Below are 15,900 nucleotides of genomic sequence, written 5' to 3'. Positions count from 1 at the left end.
TTCATCAATTGAATGTATTCCAGGTATTGATTATTCGCATTATCTGTCAAAGAGTAAGATCAGTCATAACAACAGCATGTTTTTTACACCTATCACTGAGCACGAAATCCTAAAAATAATCAATGGATTGAACTCCAACAAAAGTCCAGGGTATGATGGACTTGGTTCATTTATAATAAAAAAGTTGCTCCAATGATAGTAAAACCACTTCAGATAATTTTTAACGAGTCTATTTGTACTGGTAAAATACCTGACAGTTTTAAAGTAGCGAAGGTAATTCCACTGTATAAGAAGGATGATAATGATTTGTTTTCAAATTATCGCCCAGTATCTGTTTTACCAATTTTCTCAAAGATTCTGGAACGGCTTGTATTTAACAGATGCATGTCATATTTAGATCACCATCGCATTTTATATAAACGTCAGTATGGTTTTAGAAAAAATCACAGCACATATATGGCAGTGATTGACTTGGTTAACAAAATTACTGAAGCTGTTGACAATGACAATTTTACAGCAGGTGTGTTTTTAGATTTATCAAAAGCATTTGATACTATAGACCATACAATATTGCTTGATAAACTCTATCACTATGGTTTTAGAGGTATTACACACAGATGGTTTGAAGATTATTTGAGTAATAGAAAACAATATGTTTATTATAATGGTGTTCCATCTCAACAGCAAAATCTTACTTGCGGTGTGCCTCAAGGTTCAATACTGGGTCCACTACTTTTCATTATATATGTTAACGATATTCACTTAATTACTGAGTCACTTGATGTGATTTCATTTGCTGATGACACCAATTTATTTTACTCTCACAATCAGTTTAATGTTATTGAGGAGGTCTTCAACAAAGAGCTTATTAATGTGAATAGATGGTTCCAGGTAAATAAATTATCTGTCAATGCTAAAAAACGAATTATATGTTACTCGGTACCAAGAAGAACACAAAACCTGAGTACAATTTGCAATTGTTTCTTGACTCTGACAGGCACTCAAGAACACCGCTTGAAAAAGTGCCAAGCACTAAGTTTCTAGGTCTACAAATTGACCAGAATATCACTTGGAAAGAACATATTGATAATATTGTAAAAACATGTTCAAGAAATGTCGGTATCATTAATAAATTAAAAAACTTCCTCCCACATGAGGCGTTATATACATTGTATTGCTCTTTGATATTACCGTATATCAATTATGGTATCTTAGCTTGGGGATGTGCATGTTCATCATACATAAATGATCTTTTTAAAATTCAAAAGAGGGCACTTCAGTATTATAAGTGCAAGTGATTATAGAAGTAGCACAAATCCCTTACTGATTAGGTATAATACTTTAAGTGTCAGGGATATGTATACATTTGAACTTGGTTTATTTATGTACAAACATGATAATGGACTTTACCGAGTGTTTTGATGATTTATTTGTAAAACAGTCTAAGATCCATGACTTGAATACCAGATATAAAGATCGTCTGAGGCTTCCATTTATCAAAAGAGCTTTCTGTGAAAAATCTATTAAATATGCAGCTACTAAGTTATGGAATAATGTTGATAACAGTATTAAAAGTTCATCATCGATTAATCATCAATTCCGCCATGTATTTAAAAACATCTCATGCAAAGTTACTGTTAATTCCTATTGTATCTGATTTATGTGACCACATTGGATATTTATATTTTATATTACTTATTGTTGTGCATTTTCTTATTTACTATTGTTTACTGTTATTTTTCATGTATTTAGGTTAATTCATATCAAGATATGACAGCTTACTGTTGCTTCTTCATTGAAATGACAATCTGCTGCCATGTCTAATGATGAATTAACCAATCAAGGGATCACAGACTTTCAGGCCTCTTCTTGGCCTTTCCTGTGATTCCTTCACTCTCACTTGTATTATGATTTTGTATGTATCCTATGTATATTTGCTATTTGATGAGTGAAAAAAATAAATGAATGAATGAATGAATGAATGAAATCGTAATATTCAGTCTCCTCAACAGCTAGTTTGGTTTTGCGTCATTCACATTGTATGAAAAGAGCAAACCGCAATAACTGCTGAGGAGACTTCAGATCGACGACGATAGTATTGTAACGAAAATGGATTTTCGCTCATTCTCTAAAATTGGTTATTTGAGCTCGTGTGAGGCTTATGGTCTTATTTTTGTATTGTTACACGTACCTATCTCTGTTGGACTAGTTATCATGATTTTTATAACCAAATTTGATCAATTTTGTAAGTCCTCGATTTCGATGTTCTGGTCATGCATTTTTATAAGCTTACTGAATGAAGAGTATTGTATTACTCACCAGTCACTGATTTTGGTCGCCAGATTTTCATGACCCAAATTCTTTTATTGTGCAAATTAAAAAAAGTTTATTGTAAAGCACAGGTGGAAATACTATCAAAATTACTTTTATTGAAATCTGAATTGAATTTCAGCTCAAATTAATTGATTTAAAATGATTTGTTTCGTGCATATTTTCGATCTGGGAAAGTTTTGATTTGTTTACTAGTTGCCAGTTCTTTGTCGATTTTGGGTGTAATTCTCTGAATCTAGTAAAGATTCTGTCAACTTTGCGGCCCTGGCAACTCGCTTTTTATTCTGGAGATCGACCCGTCTGGGGATGTCTATGGTCGGATTCTCGCTTGTCTGGGTTTGCGCCCGCGTTCGTTTTCATGTTTTTCAGTCAATCAGAAACCTTTTCGGTGAGTGAGTTCTCGTGAGCAGAATGTGCTGTTTTCTTGCTCACGAGAAAGTATTTATAAATTGCTCACGAGCAAGGAAAGTAATTTTCTGCTCACTCAACTCTCGTTTTGTGCGTGATTTCGCGATAAATTGCTCACTATAAAAGCGGCTGCTCGCCAAAATTGCTCACTTTTTGGTTTGACGCTGCCAGGGGCAGTCACGCCCTGGTCAGCTCTGTCACAGCAGATTTGAAATGAGACTCATCGGGCATTGGAAGTGATTGCCACTCACTGCCGTAGCCTCGCTTTCCTTGACATTGGTTCACTAAATTTCAGCTTCGATGTGGAAGACATTAAATGCAATTTATGGGAACTTTCAGCCAAAAATGATGGTCAAAATGTAGCAGACGACATGCAGCCATGTCAGCAGTGTAAAGTGGGTTGTCATCTTCGAGCCTTTTTCAAGGCTAGCCTAGCTTTCTCCACTTCGTAGTTTAATAATGTTTGGTTCCCATGAATGCTTAATTGTCTCCCTCGAAGATAGGCCTATAGAACTGCACCATTTTCAGCATCTTTACAGTCACAAATCGTCATAAATCGGTAAGCTTAGGTGGCCTAGGCTGCTGCCTTGCGACTTTTCGCGCCTGTAGGTGGCCTGGAAAGTTTAAGCTTACTTAGGCTCTTGGGCCTTCTGCTTCTCTTGGACATCTTGGTTCATCGTGACTGATAAAACAATGGTTTAATCATTAATTTAATTACGATAGAATATAAAAGGGGAAGTTCCTAGTCTTCAAGAAAGGCTAAGCTTAGCCTTGCATTATGATGTTGTGCATGCATGCCATGCAGATGGTGGCTCTGAATTTAGGTGTTATGAATTAAAGGCACACTGTCGTTTATGAATTAAAAAGGAACTTCTTGTTTATTCTATCAATTGTGCAGTTCTATCTTGAGAGTCAAGGAAAGTACGTGGAAAATCTGCCAGTGACTTCAAAATTAATTAAATAGGCTGAAGCCTATTATTTTCTGAATTTATTTATTGATTTTCACAAAGAAATTTGACTTCTGATTGGCCTAAATTGCTCAATTGCCAAACTGATAGACAAGCTGGCATCAGTCGAAAGCTCCCGCCATGAGTAATATTTTTAAGAACCAGTGAAATTAGCAATAACATTAACAGTAGTTCACCATTTTAGATGGCATTTCGTACAGTTTGTCTTTTTGTCCAGTCGTTCCAGGTTCCGGATTCTCAGTATTCACCACCGCGGCCCAGCCGCGTTACAAATTTTTGGTGGCAGCTTGTGTGGATGAACTTTGCTTCTTAGGAGAGTTGACCTTCTTCATCGATGATAGACCTACCAAGTACTGAGACTGAGAGCGTCCGGAACAGCCTGGACATGAATTTCGACATTCCATGGTAAGCTTACCTGTGCTGTGGCTTCACATCTCTATTTACATGTTTAGCCTATGGTGTTGTAATGTATACTGAATTACTGATTCTACGCCGCTTCAGTTGCTACGCTACCCATGCCGTGTCTACGCTACCAATGCTAGCCTATGGTGATGTTTGTGATGTCAGAACTGAGTCTGAAATGCTTCAAAGCCTTTTGAGCATGTGAGTGCCTGTATTCCTTAATGTAATTATGGCCTACAAATGCAGCTTCAGTACCAAATGATCAGTCTATCATCTTTAATATGCAATGATGTAATTGCAAGTATTTACAACTGCATAAATGTTCTACATGTTAACTTTTATCAAAGTTTTTATACTTTTAGTGTTGCCAGATGGCCTACAGTCACAGCCTCATCTTACATTATCTGGTGGTATAGCAATCCTAAGGTTGGTAGACAACCCAACTCCGAAATTAGATAGAAAATACTGTGGATGGTGATCCAGGCGCTGTAGCAGGGACTACAGGCGCAGCAGCAGGGGCTCAAGGCGCTGTAGCAGGGCTGCAGGCGCAGTAGCAGGGGCTGCAGATGCTGTAGCAGGGGTTGCAGCAATGGATACATACAGTAGTAGGCGCCACTGCCCATTGAACTGGAAGTAGTCGCAAGGCCACGTAGTAACCACCCGCCGTTCCCAGAGAGGTGCTCGATTAAAGGAGTGAGGAAGAGGGAGATATAGCGCCATGCCTGGAAGATGTATTTTTACATGTGAATTTGTTGGAATTGGAAAGGACCGGTCCGCTTTTGTTGATACCTCCGTTGTAGCAAGGACGAGCAGGGTAAGCTCAGCAGCTAACGGAGATGTGTTTTTTTGATCGCAATGGTTGAGTAAGCGCCATTGTTTTGATCTGGTACTACGCCTTGAGACGACTACTACAAAATGGGTGGAACCTTAGGATGATTGCAGGGAGACAGTGAGAGTGTGTGAGACTCTTATCATTCTACTTAATTTACATAAACTGAGAGAGGTAAGATGTGGCTGTATCAGCTGTGCTGTACTAATTATACAGTGCTGCTGGCTGGAAATTCAGTGAGTGGCTACCAACCAACAACTGTTGTCACCAATTTTGACAATTGGCATCTTTATTAATTTCTTCAAATAGATCTCACCTGGGGTGATGAACAATACCCACCTTTCACATGTATGACTCGTCGACTTGCTACCGTGGGTCCTACAATGTGTTCTGGAATGTTGACATTGATGCTTGCAGTACTGATCACACTGTAAAATTCATTTTCAATATTTCCTACCTACCTTTCAGAGAGAGATGAATTGACAACAATCAACCTTGATGGGCAACTTTAATTGATGGAGAAGAAAAGTCTAACATATACATTCAACTTTACAAAATAACTGCAAAAAAAAATGTCATGTTTTATGATATTTTATTATTGTTCAACCAACTTTATTAATTCTGATGATTTGGTACTACACATTGTACATGTACAATACATGTATGATGCTATCAACTTGACTGGGTTAATGTGAATTACAGAATGTACCATTGCTTTGCTTGTGTAAACAACCATCTTTACTAGTTGTATCTTTTCAGCAATGGTTCATCAGTCAGCATGTGGTGACGGTGGTTCTTCAGTCTTCGATGGTATTCAACCTGGAGATGGCACGCACCTGGGACATGTTGCAATGAGAAGTTTGACACTGGTATTATTTATTCTCTACCTTGGGCCCTATGTGGGATATCATGTGAGTGATGGTCTGAACCTGTTCTGATGAGAGCCCTGTGCTAGCTACATGGTGTGATGGGATGACGGATGACTGCGCTACCGAGTGTGTGTGGTGAAACTTTGATGGTTCTTCCAACAATACCAGTGTTAAATCTTTTCAAAGCAACATTTCCCAACTTGAGTCTTGACAGGGTGACTCCCACTGTGATCTGGAACCTGATTCAGCATGATGTCAGATGACAGGCTACCTGTGATGGTGTACCAAGCTGATGAACATCTGTGATAACCTGCAGAAGAAGACTATATGAAGATTCAGTTAATTCAGCATAAAAATTTGTAAATTCACACACAAATGAAGTCTTGCAAAAATTTTGAATGCAAAAATTAATTGATAAATAATTATTCATCTTTGAAAATTGGATTTTGGAAAATGAAATTTATATGAAATTTGGTTATTTTGAAAAGCTCAGAAAGTGAAATACTATTATTTCTGATATTAAAATTTTGTGATGATTGGAAACATTTAAATTTGGAGTTTTGGATAATTTGAAAATTGATTGAAATTTTGGAAGTTAAAAATGACCTTTGTTTACATTGTGATGATTTTGAAACAGATTTCAGAATATCGTTTTGAATTAATATTTGAGATGTTTTGAAAACTTTTGATTATATTTCCGGAATAACTTTTTATACTCAAATTCAGTTAAATTTGAAATAAATTTGCAAAATTTAATTAATAATAATAAAATTTTCTTGAAAAATCAAAACAAAATTAAACCAAATTGTAGAGTAAGATTTTATACTATGTATTGTGTGCTCAATGTTGACAGGGATTGTCTTGCAAAGGTCTTCCTAGTAAATGCGGTGTTATGTCTTCTTTAAAATGTTTCATAAAGCAAGCGCTGGAGACCTCAGTGGTGGAAATGTTCACGTGTCACAAGACGAATAATTTTTGGCAATGATGAGTGCACTAAAATGACTTAGGTATGGAATTGGTCGATCTAACCAGTTTAAATCCTGGGCATTTTTTTAAATGAAATTTTGGCTTTCAAATTTTTGCAAATTTGATTCTCTTTTGAATGTTTTGAATTTTAATAATAGTTCACAATTTAGATTGTTCACTTAATTCAGAAATTAAATTAAATTTCGAGGGCGAAATTCTTTTCAGAGGTGGGGGTAGTGTAATCTAAAATGGATTTTCGCTCATTCTCTAAAATTGGTTATTTGAGCTCGTGTGAGGCTTATGGTCTTATTTTGTATTGTTACACGTACCTATCTCTGTTGGACTAGTTATCATGATTTTTATAACCAAATTTGATCAATTTTGTAAGTCCTCGATTTCGATGTTCTGGTCATGCATTTTTATAAGCTTACTGAATGAAGAGTATTGTATTACTCACCAGTCACTGATTTTGGTCGCCAGATTTTCATGACCCAAATTCTTTTATTGTGCAAATTAAAAAAAGTTTATTGTAAAGCACAGGTGGAAATACTATCAAAATTACTTTTATTGAAATCTGAATTGAATTTCAGCTCAAATTAATTGATTTAAAATGATTTGTTTCGTGCATATTTTCGATCTGGGAAAGTTTTGATTTGTTTACTAGTTGCCAGTTCTTTGTCGATTTTGGGTGTAATTCTCTGAATCTAGTAAAGATTCTGTCAAATTTGCGGCCCTGGCAACTCGCTTTTTATTCTGGAGATCGACCCCGTATGGGGATGTCTATGGTCGGATTCTCGCTTGGCTGGGTTTGCGCCGCGTTCGCTTTTCATGTTTGTCAGTCCATCCGAAACCTTTTCGGTGAGTGAGTTCTCGTGAGCAGAATGTGCTGTTTTCTTGCTCACGAGAAAGTATTTATAAATTGCTCACGAGCAAGGAAAGTAATTTTTCTGCTCACTCAACTCTCGCTTTGTGCGTGATTTCGCGATAAATTGCTCACTATAAAAGCGGCTGCTCGCCAAAATTGCTCACTTTTTGGTTTGACGCTGCCAGGGGCAGTCACGCCCTGGTCAGCTCTGTCACAGCAGATTTGAAATGAGACTCATCGGGCATTGGAAGTGATTGCCACTCACTGCCGTAGCCTCGCTTTCCTTGACATTGGTTCACTAAATTTCAGCTTCGATGTGGAAGACATTAAATGCAATTTATGGGAACTTTCAGCCAAAAATGATGGTCAAAATGTAGCAGACGACATGCAGCCATGTCAGCAGTGTAAAGTGGGTTGTCATCTTCGAGCCTTTTTCAAGGCTAGCCTAGCTTTCTCCACTTCGTAGTTTAATAATGTTTGGTTCCCATGAATGCTTAATTGTCTCCCTCAAGATAGGCCTATAGAACTGCACCATTTTCAGCATCTTTACAGTCACAAATCGTCATAAATCGGTAAGCTTAGGTGGCCTAGGCTGCTGCCTTGCGACTTTTCGCGCCTGTAGGTGGCCTGGAAAGTTTAAGCTTACTTAGGCTCTTGGGCCTTCTGCTTCTCTTGGACATCTTGGTTCATCGTGACTGATAAAACAATGGTTTAATCATTAATTTAATTACGATAGAATATAAAAGGGGAAGTTCCTAGTCTTCAAGAAAGGCTAAGCTTAGCCTTGCATTATGATGTTGTGCATGCATGCCATGCAGATGGTGGCTCTGAATTTAGGTGTTATGAATTAAAGGCACACTCGTCGTTTATGAATTAAAAAGGAACTTCTTGTTTATTCTATCAATTGTGCAGTTCTATCTTGAGAGTCAAGGAAAGTACGTGGAAAATCTGCCAGTGACTTCAAAATTAATTAAATAGGCTGAAGCCTATTATTTTCTGAATTTATTTATTGATTTTCACAAAGAAATTTGACTTCTGATTGGCCTAAATTGCTCAATTGCCAAACTGATAGACAAGCTGGCATCAGTCGAAAGCTCCCGCCATGAGTAATATTTTTAAGAACCAGTGAAATTAGCAATAACATTAACAGTAGTTCACCATTTTAGATGGCATTTCGTACAGTTTGTCTTTTTGTCCAGTCGTTCCAGGTTCCGGATTCTCAGTATTCACCACCGCGGCCCAGCCGCGTTACAGTATTTTGGTTTAAAAATTCCAATGCATTTGAAGTTGCCTGCGTGGTTGTGGGGGGAAATGTCACCGTACATTGTAGTATCGGAACGTGTACAGTGGAGTGGAGCTTGGTTGTCAGTGCAACCACGCACACACGGCACATGACGAACGGGAATTACGGCACCTGTTGTTGCTTGCCTTCCCAGAATGCAATTCACGCATACCAAGTACTAAAGTATTGGATTGCAAATTTTGCTATTTATTCATATTTATGCAGAAAATGCTCTCTTTTTTTCACAAAGCTGCATAAAGGAGACAATACTTGATATTATATGTAATTTTAAAGACAATCCATATATCCAAAACCAATAGGGTTACCCCCCTTTAAGTTTGTAAAATATAAATAATCATTGGAAGTACTGTTCCAAAAATCATTATCGGCTTTAGCCGTAACACTGCCCTCAAATACTAAGTATACATTATATTCTTTTAAGGTGGTACTACACCCCCTGTTGATAAATTTGAGACTATTTTTGCATTTTTCTCAAAAAATAATAACACACTGGTAACAAAGGTTATGTATATTATAGGGGCAAGGAATCCAGTTACTGCACTGGAATTTCAGTGACTCAAAACAAGTGGTACATTATTTACGATAAGAAAAGAGGTACCACTAGAATGTACCTCATTTTTTAACATTATGTGACATGATCAAAAAAGGGGAATGAGTCACATGTCAATCCTGGTCGAAAATGAGTTTTACATACATTGCTAAAGAGGATGTATAGAGCTTTCAGAAATTAAAAACCTCATGTTGATACGACTTTTCTTTGCGAAGTTACATCAATTTATCAATCAATGAAAACAATATAAAACAAAACAATTTTAACACTTTCTTTGCCAATATCTCAAAATCAATATTAGTGACATGCGACTCATTCCCCTTGATCGTGTCACATATAATGAACCACTTGTCTTGATGAATCACTGAAATTTCAGTGAAGTAATTGGATTCCTTGCCCCTATAATACATAACTTAGGGCTGCTAAGAATACGCGATTACATTTTGCGTTTTTTGACATTTTTGAAAAAAATTTTGGGTTTTTTTTGCGATGTTTAATTTTTTTTCGCGGATTTGGAGAGTCCCTGGACCTAACATCAAGTGCTACCATCATATTAAAAAAAATCAAAAAAAAAAAAAGAAAAAAATTGGAAAAAAGGTTTTTTTAATGATGGTTGCACTTGATGTTAGGTCCAGGCCCAGGACTCTCCAAATCCGCAAAAAAAAAATTAAATCGCCAAAAAAAAAAAACAAAAAAAACAACAATTTTTTTTTTTTTTTTTTATAGATTTTATGCGTTTTTGGCGGAAATCATGGATTTTTGCGTTTTTGGAAATCGGGTGCGTTTTTGGCCGCCAAAATCGCGTATTCTTAGCAGGCCTAACATAACTTTTGTTACCAGTATGTAGTTATTCTTTGAGAAAAATGCAAAATTAGTCACAAAATTTATCATGGGGTGTAGTACCACCTTAAGATTACGAACCTGTGGTGCCTGATGTGTAGATGTACATTGCGGGAGTATCTTTATTGACATCCTTCCTTACTTCACGAGGAATGGGATCGGCTACACATTGCCGTGTATCTACTCTTCTCATCCCTGGAGGTGCAACCATATCATCATGACCCACAAGCCAAATTTCTATTCCATGATTTTGAAGATCTTCTTGGATGACTTTGAGTACTGGAAGATACTCTACATAAAAAAATGGAAATATTACATTTCTTGAGAGAGTGTGGTCTTGTGGTTCGAGTACTCGCATGAGGTCCTGGGTTCAATTCCCGGTGGTGATAACTAGCTAGGGTATTGACTTACATTCATTCATTCATTCATAAAACGTTTATTCATAAATTGTCATCACAGTATAAAAAAGCGAATTGCAACAATTTTACATACAAATTCAACAACATCAAAATAATCAATTACGAGAAATTACAAAAAAATATCAAAATGAGCATTGACCAGCAAATTATATGCCCCATACATGCATACAAACACTAAAACACACCCCATCAGCACACTCACCCACCGCAAGTCCCACAGCATACGCCCTCAGCAACACCCCCTCTCACTCACACAAATCATACAAGATGCATACCGTACACTCCCACACTCACCCAACAACCCCCCACACACCCTTACACTTAAAACCAATCTAAGGTTAAAAATAGATTCATGCAACTACAAAAAAATAGAATAGGAATATTGCACTCTGTATAATAATATATTAAATATAAACATTATGAATGTAAAAAGCAATTTAAAAACACTCCTAAAAATCAGGCAAGCCAATGTCTCAAAACTGAGTATAGAAAGTCTATATCTGTAGATAGAACCATGGACAGCAGATCTATCCTTTGGAGGGGATGTTAAAATGTTTTTCCAGATCAGATCATGAGAATGTATCAAGTATGTCAAAATTAATAATGCAAAGGATCTTAACGCTAATAATTATATACTATAATACTTGTTCATACATGTACATGTATGTATGCGCATTATGATGGTAGGGCCTACATCCATTGAATGGATCATAGGGTAACAATACCATAAGGCTGATCAAGCCTGGCAAGGCCTAATAAAAATAAAGTTTCCGATATCCCGACCGATATATTTCTAAAATAAATTGCTCCTGGTTCATGTGAATTTAACAAGAACCAGGCTTTACAACAGGGTTCGGTTTTTGCCGGCAAAAACCTGTTTTTGCCATTGCCGGTGGCAAAAACTGGCAAAAACCTGTTTTTGCCAGTTTTTGCCTGGTTTAAACCGGCAAAAATGGCAAAAAATGGCAAAAACTCACATATAGTCACTCAAATATTACAAAATAACACAGAAAGCTCATAAACAGCAGCACACAACTTTTAATGAATCATTCAACATAATTTCTTAAGTTCATAATTCCTTAAAATGAAAAAGTTTTGTATCTGATGTATGCCACATTTCGGTTAAATGCACTTGAGCAATGAAAACGCATGCCTTTAATTTCTTAATATGTTACTTATAATTACAAAATCTGGCTTTGTTACACTCAGGAAATGATTTTTGTAACTTAATAATTTGTTTTGAGATGAAAAAACTGAACTATAAATCACTTTTTTAGTTTTTGCCATTTTTGCCGGCAAAAACTGGCAAAAATTGTTTTTGCCAAGCGGTTAAAACCGCGGTTAAAACCACGGTTTTTTCCACCTGCGGCAAAAACCTGCGAACCCTGCTTTACAAGAGCAAATTTGCTCCCTGTGCTCGCTTATTTCCAGGCGTGAGGCTGATATTGAGTCATTCAAATAGGATCTCCATGATTTTACCAGTGATATTTCTTCCAGATACATGGAACTTTGTTCTGTTGATTTTCAAAATACTGTCCAAAATGCGATGGATTTACATACAAAATGACAAATGATAAATTGATTTTTCTTCTCCCGAAACCAGAAGAACCAGTCATCATCTCAAAGTTTTCCACAAAGCTGCATCTCCCTAGCCTTGCTCGAGAAGTCTAGCCAAGAATTTGCTCACCGATAGCTTCACATTCTACTAGCTAGAGACCACTGCATTCAAAATCTAGTCTAATTCGCATGACACCGTGTGTAAAGCAATGGAAGTTCAGAAGTAAACACAGCCAATCATGACAGACGATTGCATCAAAAATGTTGCTAAAAGTAAAATCACAGTTCAGCAAAATTTTAGACTGTCCGAAATTAAAAATAGGCAAATCGAAAAACGATAGCAAAAACTGTGTGTAACTAAAGATAATTTTTTATTACTTCCGTGGTCCAAGCTGTGCACTAAGTGTAGACGAGCGTACAAACAGAAGAAATAAACAATCACACTGATTGGCTGATCAACGCACTAGACAACAAGCCGGCCATTGGTCGTCAGCGCGGCGCAGCGCACGTAGTAGGCGACCTTGTCACTTTACGCAATCGCAATTCACCAGCTGTACTCCAGACCACGGAAGTAATAAAAATTAACTTTATCGTGTGCAAATTCGAAGCAAGAGTTCTTGTGTCCCTACATGTAGTACTGTCCCTAGCCATCAGAAACCTACTTCAGCCTCCTCTGCTTCAATCACGGCTCTATATTAAACAAGTTTGCTCAACAAATCTATGCCAACGAAGATGTCTTCAAATATTCCTACCCAGAACAGTCAGAGAGTGGACTGGAATGATTTACCAAATCATTTTTAGTCAACATTTATAACAGATCCCTCTCAATTTAAAACAAGTTTTGCATTAGAGAATATTTCAAACAAGTGCAAATTGTACAAACATGACAAAAACAATAGATGAGTATTTGATAAATAAATTCTGTATATTTAACTTTTTTTAAATATTACTATTAGAATACTCATTGATACTCTGCTCTGAAAGAAAATTTGCATCAATAAATTTAATAATTAAAATTTGTGAAATATTGTTCTTACCTTCACTGCAAAGCACAACTTTTGCATCGGATATCTGAATGCAATGAAGGAGTGCATGCGGCTTTAGGTTGTAATTCAGCAATGCTGTGGTAATTCCAAGCTTATTGAAGGCCAAGAAATTCCACACATACATGGGTGCATTTGGCAACAAAAAAGCCACAGTATCACCAAATTTCAATTTCCTACTGCCTTGCACATAGTGTGCCATTTTATTAGCTTCTCTCTCAACTTGTCCATATGTATGGCACTCATGCTTGTATAAAATAAACGGTTTATTTGGAACGTTTGCAGCATTCTCCTCAAAGTTATCAAGGACTGTATAATGTTGTGCCACTTTGTCTTCCACAAGTGCGAGAAGGGCGAGTTGTCTACGGATCAAAGAAATATCTTCACGAATGGTTGGGTATTTCAGGCGAAGATAAAGCAATAATCCAGCTGGAATTCCCACTGCTGCAGCTGCCACCGCTTTACCAGTTCCAACTCCAGCCATTATTCTGATAATTTCTAGGATACGTTACGTAATTTGAAGCAAATCTCCTGTCAAATTCCTGACAGAAACAACACATACACCACTTGTAATGTGCAGCAGCAGTAGACAAATCTGGAGCATGAGTGACCCTGAGTGAACTCTGACCTTGATTTTGACCCACAGAGGCGCAGACGGTACAGGGCTGCAGCCGATCAAATTGACAAAAAATACTAAATTTAGGAAAAGTGGATTTTGAGATTGACAACCTATGCCTACATGTACCATCAAAATGTAGATTGAGGGCATTTCGTGATCCACAGCCTCTTCCCCCCACTTTTCTCAAAAAAAGTTGAGTCTTTGATACCACTGGATACGTCTGGCTACATAATGTTCATTTACCAAAAATTTCTTGCAGTAATTCGTTTAGCAAAACTATCGCCAAATTTGAATTTCGTTCTGGTATATACCAGAACGAAATTACAACAAGTGGCATGTGTAATTTTGTAATACACATAATCATGCATCAAATAACTGTCAAATTAGTCTCAACTGTGTGGTATACCACGTTTGAGCCTAATTTTTTTGATCATACCTTCGGAAATACACCGATTTGGAACTCCTAATTTCAATATGATGTTAATGAAAAATGATCATGATGATTATTATTAATAAAAACACTGTAGACTACCAAAATCATAAAATTTCAGTAATTCCATAAGGAATTAGTCACATTTACAAGAAATATTTACATGTTCTTTTGCATGAATGTGTGACAGGGATGACAGTTATGTTATAGGTGAGTTTTAAGGGGCCTGCAAATAATTATGAGCCCTTGGGGGAGGGTAAAATTGGGCCGGGCAAGAAATTTTTGGCGAGCAGCACGGAAAGGGGGGGGGGGCAAGCAATTTTTGGCAAGCCGAGAGGCTGCAGGGGAAAACGATTTTTGGCACACATTCATCGGGTGCCTTTTAAATAAAACACGCTAAAAAGGCTTAGGAAATTGCTACAGAAACGCTTAAATATGCAAATTTTTCTGCACGCTGCACTTGCAACATGTTAATAGACCATTTAAGATTTGGAAATTGAGATCCCAAAAATTTGGCATGTGCAAGGGGGGGGGCAAAGAATTTTGGCGAGCCATTTGAAATTTTACCCCCGGGGCTCATAATTTATTGCACAGCCCCTAAAGAATTCGATTTTCCTTTGGGATTTGATGTTTTTTTATTTTTGGACCACAATTCTTGCTCTTGATGGCTGGTAAAAAAAACCAGGTAGCCTACCTGAAAAAAGGATATAGACCCCCTACTAAGGGAGTGTTCATAAATACTTTGGTAGGGGGCTCCCGGGGAGGGGGCTGGAGCAAAATGGAGGGGGGAAAAAGTTTTTGCTCCTTATCATTGGAAGGGGTCAAAAAAGTTTTTAACAAGAAAATAACAAAACTAGATCATACAAAATGTTTGTGCGCTTGCGCACATTGTACCAATAAAGCCCTTTTTACACCGATCATGGGCAAAAATAGTGTAAAATATAATTTTTTTGCGTGCAACACATGCTCATTATCACACTTAAATCCTTTTTGGAAACTCGAAGACTTTACATGTAGCCTATAAGAAAAGGGTATGTGCATGTATCCAACCAAATACCGGGTCAAAATGATGCAACAGTCATTTTTTTTTGTCTTTGCCCTGAAATTAATATTTTGACCCCGTGACAAAGAAAGCTGGCTACTCCCCTGTTAAACAAGTCTTAAGCATTACAAATAGTGATTATGCGCCTGTGTTATGCGCCCAGATGTTGCTTTCAATTTCCTTTTTTAAGGTATAAAATTCCGGATTTTAGGGTAAAATTCATAATTCATATAAAAGTAAATAAACAAATAAATAAACAAATAAATAACAAATAAAATAACAAATTAATTAACAAATAAAATAATAAATAAAATAACAAATAAATAAATGAATGAATGATAAATAATAAATAAATAAATGAATAAGTAAATAAGTAAATAAATAAATAAATGAATAAATGAATGAATAAATAAAAAAATAACAAATACAATCAGATAAAAATAGATTTATTAATTAACA

General features: G+C 36.6%; 1 protein-coding gene across 1 annotated transcript in view; it reads right to left on the bottom strand.

Moving 5' to 3' along the window:
• LOC140159165 (long-chain fatty acid transport protein 2-like) overlaps positions 1 to 13,944 on the bottom strand; it is a 34,441-nt gene extending 20,497 nt beyond the window's left edge. The window contains exons 1-2 of the mRNA XM_072182535.1: positions 13,345 to 13,944; positions 10,413 to 10,622 (exon numbers count right to left, since the gene is read on the bottom strand). Coding sequence (XP_072038636.1) covers positions 10,413 to 10,622; positions 13,345 to 13,834 — 700 coding nt within the window. The 5' untranslated portion in view covers positions 13,835 to 13,944. The remainder of the gene's footprint in view (positions 1 to 10,412; positions 10,623 to 13,344) is intronic.
• Positions 13,945 to 15,900: the final 1,956 nt, after the last annotated feature.

Source organism: Amphiura filiformis, chromosome 8, assembly GCF_039555335.1.
Source record: "Amphiura filiformis chromosome 8, Afil_fr2py, whole genome shotgun sequence".
NCBI lineage: Eukaryota > Metazoa > Echinodermata > Ophiuroidea > Amphilepidida > Amphiuridae > Amphiura > Amphiura filiformis.
This window is presented reverse-complemented; position numbering and strand designations above follow the sequence as displayed.